Source organism: Aquarana catesbeiana, linkage group LG01, assembly GCF_042186555.1.
Source record: "Aquarana catesbeiana isolate 2022-GZ linkage group LG01, ASM4218655v1, whole genome shotgun sequence".
In the NCBI taxonomy this organism is placed as follows: Eukaryota; Metazoa; Chordata; class Amphibia; order Anura; family Ranidae; genus Aquarana; species Aquarana catesbeiana.
The window spans coordinates 947229205-947243520 of record NC_133324.1 but is presented as its reverse complement, the minus strand read 5'-3'; the positions used below and the strand labels follow the sequence as shown (position 1 = coordinate 947243520).

The 14316-nt window shown below is 43.1% G+C and overlaps 2 protein-coding genes across 3 annotated transcripts in view; both read right to left on the bottom strand.

Moving 5' to 3' along the window:
* LOC141121389 (von Willebrand factor A domain-containing protein 5A-like) overlaps positions 1-14316 on the bottom strand; it is a gene marked incomplete in the record, with an annotated part of 791688 nt that overhangs the window by 308081 nt on the left and 469291 nt on the right.
* Positions 1-14316, bottom strand: part of LOC141121405 (von Willebrand factor A domain-containing protein 5A-like) — a 239283-nt gene that overhangs the window by 78032 nt on the left and 146935 nt on the right. For both annotated transcript variants that reach the window (XM_073611105.1, XM_073611106.1), the window contains 4 exons: positions 12556-12644; positions 7747-7891; positions 5491-5570; positions 4962-5076 (listed from right to left, as the gene is read on the bottom strand). In XM_073611105.1, the coding sequence (XP_073467206.1) occupies positions 4962-5076; positions 5491-5570; positions 7747-7891; positions 12556-12644 (429 nt within the window). The remainder of the gene's footprint in view (positions 1-4961; positions 5077-5490; positions 5571-7746; positions 7892-12555; positions 12645-14316) is intronic.

Below are 14316 nucleotides of genomic sequence, written 5' to 3'. Positions count from 1 at the left end.
TATAGATGAACATACACACAAAGGTTCTATCAATATTTCCGCACAAGAAAACAATTACAAACTATACTCAAGATGGTACAGCACCCCTGAACGACTCCACGTCTTCCAACCACATGTATCACCGATGTGCTGGAGATGTAACTCTGAAGTAGGCTCTCTTCTACATATATGGTGGGACTGCACTCATATTAAACCATTCTGGGAAAAGGTACACAACATACTGGCTCGAATCAATACCTACACACTAGACATGACCGCTGCCCAGTATTTACTACACCACACATCTCTACCACAATCTACATACAGGAAGTCCCTTATGCTTCACCTCGTTAATGCAGCTAAACAGTGTATCCCATTGTATTGGAGAAACAGGACCCCACCTAATATATCTGTTTGGCTGAAACGTGTTAATAAGATAGCTGTGATGGAAGACCTAATACACCAAGTGAAAGACAAACCTACGAAATTTCAAAAAACTTGGGCTTGTTGGATACACTTTCGAGACTCCCCAGAGTTTCAGACACTTCTAATTGACCCACAACCCAGACCCTCAAGGGGATCAAACTGTCCCATCCCAGAAACTATTTAATTCAGGATATAGTCCGAGTGTCAGCCATACCTCAGGACCGCATGGTGGACCTAAACTGATATTGTCACACAAGTGGCAATCATCTCCCTCCCCCCTCGCACAGACTGCTCCCATTAGGGGTGCGTGGGTAAGGAGAGGTTTATCCTTGATTCACCTAGCAATATTGATTACTAGCTGTCCCTTGGAATATTATCGCATAATGATGCAAATATACATCAAACGCCTTCTACCTTGTTGAGAATTTCTCAGGCTAGTTAAAGGCTACTAGCTTTTGTACGTGCTCAATAAGAGATATTATTGTTGAGATACGTATAAACTACAATGTTTCCATTATTTACATATATACACTATGGATAACATTATCATTATTAGTGCTAAGTTTCCCTGCTCATTGTACGGTTTAAAGATGTTCTTGTAAAAGATGCAAAATGTACTGTTATATCACCTGTACAACTTATTCTTCTTTTAAAATAAAAACTTTTTGAAACAAAAAAAAAAAAAGTAAATGCATAGAGATTGAGCAACTCTCACCATTACTTGAGGGGGTTAAAGCCCGGTGTTTTCTGTAGAACTACAGGACAATTGAGAACCTTAAACCAGCCTTTTTAGGAAGGAGAGGTCAGATTTTAGGAGTAAAAACTAGGAACAGAAACACAGTTGGGCAGATTTGCTGGAGTTACACCATGAGACATTGAAGGAAGCTAACACAGCTTCATACACACACACAGACACACATCTGATTCAATCTTCATTTTACAATTATTGATGTTATTTTTACATTTTACATTTTGTTCTTGTAATATTCTATTTTATTATTAAATCAATTTTTGAGTTTTTACACGAGACCTGAATGGATTTTCTTTGAACTTTCCTCATCAATATAATTTACAGAATATCAGTATTAATACCATAAAAACTGTATTTTAGCAGTTTTTTTTTAAATTGTCGCTCTTTTTTTGTTTATAGCGCAAAAAATTAAAACCGCAAAAGTAATCAAATACCACCAAAAGAAAGCTCTATTTGGGGGGAAAAAAAGGATGTAAATTTTATTTGGGTACAACCAGTGCTGTATTTAGGCCTAGGCCAACAAGGCCCAGGCCTAGGGCGGCACTTTGCGGGGGGGGCGGCAAAACAACCGCCCCCCCCGCCTCCCAGATCCCGCGGCCTTCTCCCGTACAAATGCAGGGTTTGCTGTGGTGCGATGGCGTGCTTGACCGAGGGGGAAGCTACTCGCGTCCCCATAAGCGGCCAGTGTCTGGCTGCATGTAATTTAGATGGGCGGGGGCGGAGCCTAAAGCTCCGCCCTCTACCCTCCTCCGTTCGGCTTTCTTGCATCGCTCGTCTCCCCAGCCAGGGGCGGGGTCTGTCTGATGACAGGAGGAGAAGGAGGAGCAGGAGAGAGAGAGAAGCACGAGGGGAACCCCCTACCCTCTAGCCAGGACAGCAGGTAAAGTACATTACTATTACTCTTCTATTGAGCACATGCATGGGATCACTTTATTGCAGCTAATCTGTGCTCAATATGGAAATGAATTTACAGATCATAATGCTGCAATAAAGTGATCCTTTGCTACAAACTCATTAAACAGTCCACCTTCAGTGAAAGTTCATGTACTGCAAACTTTGCAGTACATGAACTTTCACTAAGATCCCTTTCACTCTGGGGTGTTGGCGCCATCGCTGTTAAAACGCCAATATTTTTAGCAGCGATCTACCATCATTTTTGCAGGGGTTTTTGGCCGCTAGCAGGGCGCTTTTAACTCCTGCTAGCGGCCAAAAAAGGGTTAAAACAACCCGCAGCGGCGCTTTGCCGGCGGATTTAACCCCTTTTCAGCCGCTAGCGAGGGTTAAGTGCCGGTTCACATAGGAAGTGGCACGACTTGCAGGTCGCCTCACCGAGGCGACCTGCACACGACTGCCGGGGCGACTTGCAAGACGACTTCTGTATAGAAGTCTATGCAAGTCGCCCCCAAAGTAGTACAGGAACCTTTCTTCTAAGTCGGAGCGACTTGCGGTTCCATTGTACAGAACGGGAGGCGACTTGTCAGGTGGCTAGGTCACCTGACAAGTCGCCCCCATGTGAACCGAGCCTAAAACTGCCCCGCTATCGACTGAATAGCACCGCTAAAATGACGGTAAAGCGGCGCCACTTTACCGATGACGCCCGGGCGCTTTCAGTGTTAAAGGGCTCTAAAGAGGTTAAGGCTGCACTGATTGCCACTGATTAGGCGGCACTCTTAAGCTGCACTTATTTGCTACAGTGATGGGCACTGATGAGGCCGCACAGATGGCCACTGATAACCTGCACTGATGAGGCTGCATTGATAGGCATTGATGAGGCCGCATTAACAGGCACTGATGAGGCTGCATTGACAGGCACTGATGAGGCTGCATCGACGGGTACTGTTGAAGCTGAGCTGATGGGCACTGGTGAGGCTGTGCTGATGTGTACTGGCGAGACTGCCCTGATGGGCACTGGTGAGGCTGTATTGATGGGCACCAGTGAGGCTGCATTGATGGGCACCAGTGAGGCTGCGCTGATGGGCACCAGTGAGACTGCATTGGTGGGCATCGGTGAGACTGCATTGATGGGCACTGGTGAGGCTGCATTGATGGGCACCAGTGAGGCTGCATTGATGGGCACCGGTGAGGCTGCGCTGATGGGCACCAGTGAGACTGCATTGATGGGCACCGGTGAGGCTGCATTGATGGGCACTGGTGAGGCTGCATTGATGGGCACCGGTGAGGCTGCATTGATGGGCACTGGTGAGGCTGCATTGATGGGCACGGTGAGGCTGCATTGATGGGCACCGGTGAGGCTGCATTGATGGGCACCGGTGAGGCTGCATTGATGGGTACTGATGAGGCTGAATTGAAGGGCAGTGATGAGGCTACACTTGGTACCCACTTTTAATGTAGAGAGAGGAAGAGGTGGAGCTCTAAGATGAAAAGATGGAGCCTAAAAGGGAAGGTATGTGGTTTACGGATGACAGGGCGGGACTTAAACTCAAAGGGGTGTGGCCTTGACAAGAAGGGGTGGGTCATATTTAAATTATCGCAAAAAATAGCCTGGTCATTAAGCAGGAAAATCTCCCGGTCTGTAAGTGGTTAAAGGATTTATGTGTTTTAAATGTTGCCCTTGAAGACTCATGAAAAGACTCTCTCCCCAGTGTACATTATTTTTTAAAACCTTTTTTTTTTTTGCACTGATACATTTCTACCATAGCAGTGCCCAGCCCCCTCTGCACTTCTATTAACAATAACCATGCTCAGAACTAACAAGATTCCCCTCTCATAGACGTCCCTGGGGTTTAATTGCCAAGTTTGAATTTTGAGACTAAGCAGGATTCAATAAATCCTTCTCAAATTGAACCTGGGCAGGCTCGCTTTTCCCTACTCCTCACCCTCTACACCATCCCAAACTTTTTATATATTGCTACGGGTGGGGGCAAAAAAAGATTTGAATCTTTGTTTATCTGATTCTAAAGGCAGAAATTTTTTTACCTTATTCCTTTCTATGCATTATAGTAAAAAAAACATTCTGTGTGCAGCCCCCCCCCCAGCCTGATCTCAATCCAGCAATGTGCACGAGAGTAGAGATGCTGTCTGCTCTCTCCCTTCTCATTGGATTACAGACAGCAGCGGGAACTATTGGCTCCTGCTGCTGCCAATCACAGCCAGTGAGGAAGGAGCAGGTAGAGGAACTGAGAAGAGGATAAGCCCCGCTCCGGGCGCACAGCTGATTCCTCTCCTCCTTCACTCTCCGGCTCACAGCTACAGTGGGCAGGGCCGAGCCGTCCCGCTAACGTCAGCCAGGGAGGAGGGGGAGAGAGAGAGCCGACAAACAGCTGAGTGCCTGGAGCCAAGCTCATACAACGTACAGATCGGCAGATTTTTTTTTACAGTAAAGAGGGACACGTGTTATTAAGGTACAGAGGGGATAAGAAGACTTCATAGCAGATACGAGAGGAGCAGCGGGGGATGCTGGTACAAGCAGGGAGGGGAGGGGGGAGGAGGACAGAGGACACAGACACAGGGAGAGCTGCAGATAGCAGGCTGCAGATGATGGAATCACGCAAACGGACCACGATATCAGGGCTCAGCAGCCATGATTATTGTGGTCTGTTTGCAGAGGGAAAGGTATAGTCAGGCTCGATCAGATATGGTTTTTAGGTGATACAGGGGGCCAAATGACACAGCACAAGCACTGTGCTGTATAACATGCTTTACAGGAACAGGATCTGTTTTTTTTTTGGGGTTAACAAACGCTTTAAGCTTTCAAGTTGTCCATTTTCTGCATTTGGAAGATTTGTTCTCATTTTTGTGTTCTAGAAGCATACACTGTATATGCGAGTCTCCAGTATACTCATACCTTGGGTTGCATGCGGTCTTTTCCAGTGATAAACTCAAAAGTTCCACTTCCTGCGCGGGCCATGCCTTTAATAAGGGATGTGGAGGCTCCTTCACCGATCCCAAATGTAAAACACCTGCAAAGATCGAATAAGTTTCAATAAGTCTCTGTTATTGGCTGTACAGGAAAATAACAAATGAAAGCTCTCCAGCATCAGGCCATTTTGATAAGCAAAGATTTGGTACTTCTTGATGGTCCTGAAGCTAGCCTGTCCCTTTCTGCCTTTTGCACATTTCTATTGGCCAGTGAGGCAACCTATTGTAGTGCTGGGCTAGAAGCAGAGTGTGTGCATGCATGGGTAGGGCGGGGCAGGCTCGGAGTGTGCCTGCCAGAATGGTCCTCTGTCTCGCCAGCAGGTGGCAGAATTCTCAGGCCATTTTTAAAAAGGCAGGTGGTGGAGGATGATTGGACTCCATCTTACTATACAGAGAGGCAGGATGCAGTGGGCAGATTTTCATCTTAAATAGAAGGGTGGAATATTTATAATTACCGGTGTTTTTTTAAATTTTTCCGAACTTCGTTGATCACTTGCTTTGTGTTCTCAACTTCTCCGTCCGTGAAGACAAAAAGCTGAAGAGAGGACAGAGAAGGCATCAGATACAACAGAATGAGGCAAGGCTGAACAAATCACACTGGATCCAGCATGCTGCAAGTATTAGGAGAGCAACAGAGGTCATCAACACAGTTTACCAGCTTGCTGCCCAGTGTACATACCTTGTATATAAATGGCTGCAGCTATGATTCTGGTACCATTTTTTTTTTTGAGACAGTGAATGGCATTCCTGTAAATGTGATCAGAAGGGCTTTACAGCTGCTTGATCACTTTTACAGTGCTTGGAGGAGGCTGCCCCCTCCCACCACTGCCAGCCGCCTCTGGAGTCCAGGATCACTGTTCCCTGATCTCCTCTGTGACAAATGAAGCCAGAAGCAAAGAGAATTTAATCACTTCTGGTTTCAGAGCCATCACTCGGAGGAAGGAGATGGATCCCCAAAATGCGTTAGTCTGCCGACATCGCCAATCGTTTGGTCATCCATCGCCACGTTGATTGACCATCAGAGAGTGTCTTGCATATTCCTTCTGTTGTTTGTGAGTATTAATTTGGCTACTTGGTTTCCTTTAATAAACTTTGGGTAATGCACTAGGCGTTTGCGTCCCCTGTGTGTTTTTTTTCAGAGCTGTCACTCCCTGGCTGATACAGCCAGGAAACAGCTAATCAAACAGATCAGCTGCCTTGGAGGCCATAAGAGACCATAAGGAGTACTTGTCACTGCCCAGAGCTATCACAAGGGATGTGTTCACCTCTTGTGATAGCAATAAAGTTAAATGAAAAAAAAAATGGTAAAAAAAGAAAAATGTAAATTAAAAGATAAATAAATAAATCACCCCTATGCCATGCACAAATGTAAACACTCCTGTAGGTCGGGTATGTATATGTAAACGGTGATTGCACCACACATAATGTATTACTGAGAATATCAGAGTGGGAGCAATAATTCTAGCAGCATAGCTCACGTTTAACTTTAAATTGATAACTTGTTAAAACTTTTAATTTGTTGTCTATGGACAAATGTATTTACTGTAGTATGTTGCCTTTTCAGAGGCATATGCAATTTTAAATCTTGACATGTTTGGTATTTATTTACTCGACGCAACATCATCTTTTATATTTTACAAAAAAACGCGGTATTATGTTATGTTTGTGTGCACTAAAATTCATTCAAGGGTATCTTTTCCTAAAAATTCGCGTTTGATAAATGGCTGCGCAAATATCGTGTTACATAAAAAAAATTACAACAACCACCACTTTATTCTCCAAGGCCTCTCCTTTTCAGAAAATTTACAAAGTTTGGGGGTTCTAAGTAATTTTCTGGCAAAAAAAATAAAATATGCAGATTTTAACATTTATGTGAAAAATTAAGACATTCCCCATTGTAGGCAAGCGGTTAAACTTTAATTTACTGTTTTGCCTTACAATATAAAATGTATACTGAAGTTATACCATGTGGCAGGGCGAGCCAGTGCCACTAATATGGAGGTCTGGGCCAGGTTTTCTTGGAAGCAGGCACACTAATGATGCAGGTGTGTGCTGCATTTATCTTAAGCTGGCCATACACCTATAGATTATCTGCAGATTTTCTATGGTTAGATGGAAAAAGTGCAACAGATTTCTCCATGTTCGCTAAACTGTGTGGATGGAGAAATCTCCCACTTTTTCCATCTAACCATAGAAAATCTGCAGATAATCTATAGGTGTATGGCCAGCTTTAGAATCATAAGTAGAGGTGAGTGCCCCACCCTCCTGAGAGGGTCAGTGACTGCAAGGGAGCTGTGAGAGGTGCACGTTGCACTATATTGTCCAAATGCAGGACAGATTGAGGCATGAGCCTGAGAGAGAGACAGTCTGGGACAGATGGAGCAGCTGGGATGCTGTAGTAAAGGCTCAGAGCTTAGGTACAACAGGCGTGCACGAGCACGGGATGTGTTTGTTGGTCAGAGAGATCAAAATTACTAAGTTGAGCAGTAGAGCTGCATAGAGAGCATCTGGCATGGAGTAAACTCATGGTTTGGTACTACCAATGAGCTACAAAATTCCTAAATTGTCACAAATATAACTTCAGGCAAAATTCAAAGTAATACATAAGTTGAAATTAAGCTCTGTAACCCCATAACCCAAAAAACTCTCCTCTTTCACGCTTAAACACTGAATAGCAGCTAGTCTACCAAATGTTATATAGCCTATCTGACCTGCCGGGGGTGCTCGGCTCTCCCGGCTGTTTGGTAGATCTTCTTTAGAGGTTGGAGAATTTCTGTTCCTCCAAAGTCGGCGTCCATTTTATTCACCTTCTTCACCGCCTCCTCCATAGACTGCTGTGTGTACTCCACACTCTCCCTGGGGAACATTTAACAAGGTCATGTTATACGGTTTTTTACTTATTATAAAAACACATTTCTTGAAGTTCATTGAGGGACACAGGAATTTAGGTGCAGCTGGGTTATCCTGCTGACTACAGGAGAAATTAGACACGGGTAAACAAAAATAATGTAGTCCAGCCCAGTATAATCAAAAGATTAAGAGTGTAGCGCTATAAGCTCAATAAATGTGTACAGTAAATCAGTATATCAAAATGGTGTAAGAAATGAATAACCTAATACAGTTATTACAACTGCTAAGTGAGACTGTAGTGCACCAAATAAACAAATATAACAGTGACTGGTATATAAAAAGCAATAACACTTATGTGCATATAACACCAAAAACAATTTCAAAAGATAAAATAGTCCATATCAAATAGGTGAAAAGAATCAAAAAAAGTCTGTGGTGATAGTGCATAAACGATGATAGGCGAATGCCTCCCACAGGGGGATGATTAAGCCCAATCTGGCAAGTAAGTGGACAGATGATGACTGTTTAGTTGAAACATGTCGGGTGGACCCCTCACGACTGCCGCTATATGATTTTTACGCTGTTTCATATCTTCTGAAAATGTGAGTCTGTTTTTTAAATTATTTTTTAATAAATCCAAGTTAAAACGTTATCACGCTATGTGAGTATTTTTTCTTCTCATATGCAATACGAATTTGGTCTATGGTGGTGTATCTATTGATGTGGAAGCCGTGCTGATTTTCCTTCCTATCGAGAGGAGATGACATCTGTCCAGACAAGCTACCTAGACCTGTTGGTCATTAAGCTTTTTTGACCTGTATGGCGTATGCCATTTCAGGCCATTAAACTCTGGTAAGCCTCCATACTCTTCTGGTGATGGTCCTGGCACCGATTTCAACTTTCCGTGCACTTTCGGTTATCCCACGGTCCACTTACTTGCCAGATTGGGCTTAATCATCCCCCTGTGCGTTTGGGAGGCATTCGCCTATCATCGTTTATGCACTATCACCACAGACTTTTTTTGATTCTTTTCACCTATTTGATATGGACTATTTTATCTTTTGAAATTGTTTGAGGTGTTATATGCACATAAGTGTTATTGCTTTTTATATACCAGTCACTGTTATATTTGTTTATTTGGTGCACTACAGTCTCACTTAGCAGTTGTAATAACTGTATTAGGTTATTCATTTCTTACACCATTTTGATACACTGATTTACTGTACACATTTATTGAGCTTATAGCTCTACACTCTTAATCTTTTGTTGTTTTTTTCACCCTAAGTCTACGGGTGTGTTGGCTGCTGCTCTGATGCTCTCCTTTCTTTAGCGCAGCGCTGTTACTTATCCCTTCTATCAGCCCAGTATAATCTCCTACTCCCTTAATGTTGTTGAAAAAGCAGTACTGACAGTGTGACCATAGACACAGAGGTGGACCCGTGTCCCTCAGCAAATTCCAAGAACTGGATTTTAGGGCAAGTACAAAAATACCATTTTCTCTTTCTCATTCATTGAGGGACACAAGAATTCAGACACTGTCGGGAAGTCCAAAAGCAGCCCAATCGAGGGGTGGTCAACAGCAAAAAACACTAGAAGACCCACGTTAAAACTACAGAACTAGAGAGTCCCTGCAGCTCGAAGAGCAGCTGCTGTCAAGCGAGGCCTGAAAGTCCACCTGGTAAAACTTAGAGAAAACACGAACCGAAGACCAGGTGGCAGTCTTACAAATTTGGGAAAAAATGACCTGTGTCAGAAAAGCCTAAGTAGCACCTACTGATCTGGTAGAGTGTGCCCTGACAGATAATGCTGGAAGCCGATCCTTAAAAATATAAGCTTGAAAGAAGATCTGTCTGAGCCACCTGGAAATGGTGGGACAGGAAGCAAGTTCCCCTTTATGGGGACCAACAGGAATGACAAAGAGAAAGTCAGTCTTCCTAATGGAAGCAATGGCTGGGAGGCAGACAGGCAAAGCTCAAACTACATCCAGGCAATGGAAAGAGATCTCTGATAAACTGAAGGGACAAATGCACAACATCCTGAAAGTTCTGGTCCTCAAAATCAGCTGGTTCCTGGGTGGTAGCATAAAGGATTCTTTTAGTTCAAATGGGTGAATTTTGTTTTAAAGTGAACTAAATTCAGATCCCACAGTCACAGGGAAACTAATTGAGAGACAGTTTTAATAAACTTAATAAAATAATGGGAAGCTATTGATCTTTCAGGCACAAAGATGGTACTCAGGGCTACATGCTGATCTGGGCCCATTTGTAGAAATACCAGGATCCGCCCCTGAGAAGAACGTTTCTTGTCAAGCGAAGTAATCTTCCCATGGGCAATCATAGACATTACAGGAAGCAGACTTTCTAGTTTTAAGCCTCATGGGGATGACCAATTGAGAAATGTCTCTGTCTTTCAGAACCTGGGTTTAAACAACCATGCCACTAAAGCCAGTAGCCATGAGGGAGAGTAATAAACAGGTCCTTGAGACAGAAGACCCCCAATGATCTGGAAGAGCCCACAGAGCATCTGCCAGGAGTGTGATCGGGCCAGAGTACCACATCCACCTAGGCCACTCCAGAGCTATGAGGATCACTGGAATGTCCATCTGGGGAGTAGATGAGGAGAGTTTCAGGTGGGGAAAGGTATAGATGAAATTGTATTGATTACACAGAGCCACAAGAGCATCCACTGCTTTCACCAGAGGATCCCTGTACCTAAAGACAATTTGTTATTGAATATAGAGATCAGGAGGTCCACTTCTGCCATTATCTATCTGTGACTCAGGTCCAGGAACACTTTTGGGTCCAGATGCTGTTGGCGTAGGTAGTCTGCCTTCCAATTTTCAATGTCTGTAATGTACACAGCGTAAGGGTCTGGAATGTGGAGTCCTGCCCAGGACACAATCATTTCTATCTCTCTTGTCCCTTCTGGTTGCTCCCTGATGATTGATGAATGCCACTCTTGCAGCTTTGTCCAACTGAATCCTGCTCATTTGATCCTCCAGTTGGCATTTCCAGCACTGCAAGGAAAGACAGATCACCCAAGCATTCAGTACATTTAAAGGGAAACGTCCAAGTCCCCTGCTTCAACAGGACACCTTCCCAGCCTGATAGGCTGGTGTCCATTGTGAGGCTCTTCCATGAAACTAGAAGGAAGGACTTCCCCAATTCTAGTGCAGTATTCCTGAGCCACTAAGCCAGAGACAACCCAATCTTTGGTGGCAAATAAATCTGTCTGTCCACAATGACAGGGTGTTGCATTGTAGGGATCTGGAGTGCAAGTGGGCAAATGAGGCTGCTTCAAATGAGGCTACAATCAGCACAAGAACTCTCATGCAGAAATGGAGTTGAGCGACTTCTGGACTGAAGATTCAAAGTCTGGTAATAGAGAGCTTAACGTTTCTTCTGGAGACGAAAAACTATTCCAAGCAATGAGTTGATTCAAACGTTGACTTCTCAAAGTTTAGGACCCAGTTGAATCTCTACAAGATCCAGATGGCTTGCACTACATTGTCAGCCGGAACTTGCACCAACTGTGTCTCCAAAAGAAGATCATCCAAATATACCATAATTGAGATGCTCTGATGCTCTGCAGCAAGGCTAGCACAGGCACTAGCATCTGAAAACTTGAGGAACACAAGACAGACTGAAAGACAGAACAACAATCAGAAAGTTTTTGGGATCCACAGCAAGGTCAAGGACCTTGATGTCCACAGAGGCCAGAGGATCTCCCTGAATGCGGGAGGCTATGACATACCTGGTGGATTCAATACAGAATTTTTTTAAATGAATGACGGCATTTATTGCTTGACATCCAAGATGAAACTTGGTTTTGGAAGTTTGAATAGATTGGAGTAGAACCCTTGAAACTGTTCTGCCACAGGTATTGGAGCAATGACCCCCTGCTCCAGAAGATCTCAGGGAGCTCCAAGGAGATCCGCTAATCTGTGGGGTGACACAGGTAAGTTGGAAGACATGAATCAGTGAAGGAGCTGAGAGTGAAAATCTAGCTTGTAGTCCACGGAAACCCCTCCCAAACCCAAGCATCTGAGATGCTATCCAAATCTGGGATGCTATCTGGCTATCCAAATGTCCACAAAGGCTAGCAGATGTCACCCAGTTTGGAAAGGGGGGTTGTCCCCCACCTCCATGCTGAAGAAGTTGTGGGGGTTCAGAGGACTTACATGTACAGATTTTTGCAAATGGTCTGGGATCCAGGTTTAGAGATGGCTTGAGGTGGAGGCCTGAGATTAACAAAAGGAACTTTTTTCTGCTGTTGAAAATATGATCCTTCCCCGGCTGAGCCCTAGGCTTTTTCTGCTGGGTTAGATGGTACTCCTGCGGCAAGTGGTTGATGAAGGCCAACTCTAAAAAAAAAGAAATTTTCACTCAAAGGGTATGTGAATCAGACGCTTTTTGTATGCTAATTCCGCATCCCAACATTTTAGCCAAAGGGTCCTCCGCATGTTGATGGACAGGAGGCTCAAACAAGGGTTGAGACAAGAAAACTCTAGCAAACTGTCTACACAGTAGTTGGAGATTATCACAGAGTGATATGTTCCCAACAGCCACACACCAGTCATATGCAAGAGCCCATACTGTAATAAGGGTATTCACAGATTCAATCCTCAGAATAAAACTGCTTCTCTTAGACTGCCCAATCTTTATACTCACGAGAAGAAAGCCTCAAAACGGGAGCCAAAGCCATAAATATTAAAGTAACATCCAAGAGGTAAACTCTTCAATAGAAGAACCAGTGTCTCCTGCAGAGAAAAGATAATAAATGGGGTCACTGGAAAAGAAAGAGATATATAATTTTATATAACTAGGAGTATATATATATATATATATATATATATATATATATATATATATATATATATATATATATATAAACGATAAGTCAGGATTGCTGCACAGGAAATTTATTTCCATAAAAAATCACAAAGATTACAAAGACATCAAACTGATACCAGATGCAGCTGACTGCGACGTTTCGGGCTTTCACAGATAGCGCCCTTTCTCACAATCTTATGTCTGCAACTGGTTACATACATCACATGTTATATATACACATAAGTTTGTTGATTATACTTGATTAAGCTGGAATTAATTAACCCACATTTGGTAACAGGTTTTTTAACTAGTCATTTCTCCTCATTTTACGTGGTTGGAACAATCAATTGTCAACAGGTGCTATTACTTCTTTGCCAAAAAAAGGGAAAAAGGAAAAAGAAAAAAAGAACAAAAAATTATTAAATAAAAAATTATTAAATCAAAAACAAAAAAAGGGGAAAAAAAGGGGGAACAGAAGAAAAAAAGGAAACAGAAGAAAAAAAATGAAACAATAAACAAAATATTGTTGTTTTTTATGTGTGAATGCGCTGCTCCCATCTATGCACCCTTTCCAATATTCACATACCCTACCTTTTAATTATGAAAAGAATATATATATATAGCTAACCTAAATAAAAAACATATACATGTGAAAATTCACCACATTAGACCAAAACCATATAACAAAACAAAAATCCGATGACATATATCACATATGTAACAGAGTCCCCAAATAAATGCTTTCAAATCTTCTATCAATTGCCGTGATTGGCGTGCTCCTGTGTTCCTTCAATATGCATAAAGTGACTGTGTGATCCACCACCACCTGTAAGATTGGCCACTCACCAGATACTTCTCTAATAATACACCTTTGGTTCATTCATGGGATAACCACTCCACTTTAGAAAACCTCTTCAACGACTATAGTTGGACTTTAGTGTTCCTCATATAAAATATGGATAAAACGATCATCGCGCAATACGTTTTAAAACTGTTTATTATGTAAAAACAAAGAAGAAGTGTACACTCACATTTAAAAGTGCCCTCGAGCCGGCACAGAGCTTATCCAGCAGTTAGGGACGGTTGTAGGAACTGTAGCCTGGTTCGCCTATGTGTAATGTGCGACCTCCGTGTTCCGCTTGCGTTCCACCCCTCGTATCCGTTCGCGTCCTCACCAGCCACGACCGTTTCCGATCACGTGGGCAAAAAATCTCCCAGCAGCCTCTACGCGTTTCGCATCATAGTATGCGTCATCAGTAACAGCTTCCTGATGACTATGTTTCTGTTCTGTGAAATGTCTGGATAATGGAAGTTTATCCAGTTTGTCACGAATCGAGTACTTGTGCCTTGCGATTCTATCTTTTACCTTCTGGGTTGTTTCCCCCACATAAAGTAAACCACATGGGCATTTAATAATGTATATAACATAGGATGACTGACATGTGAAATAATCTTTAATGTCAATGTTGTAACCTCTATGTGGGTGACAAAAACTTTTCCCTTTTATTATACTGGTGCATTGGGTACATGATAGACAAGGATAGGATCCATGGTTCGGGGGACCTAAGAATGTAGTGCGAGGAATGGGTGTGCTATATT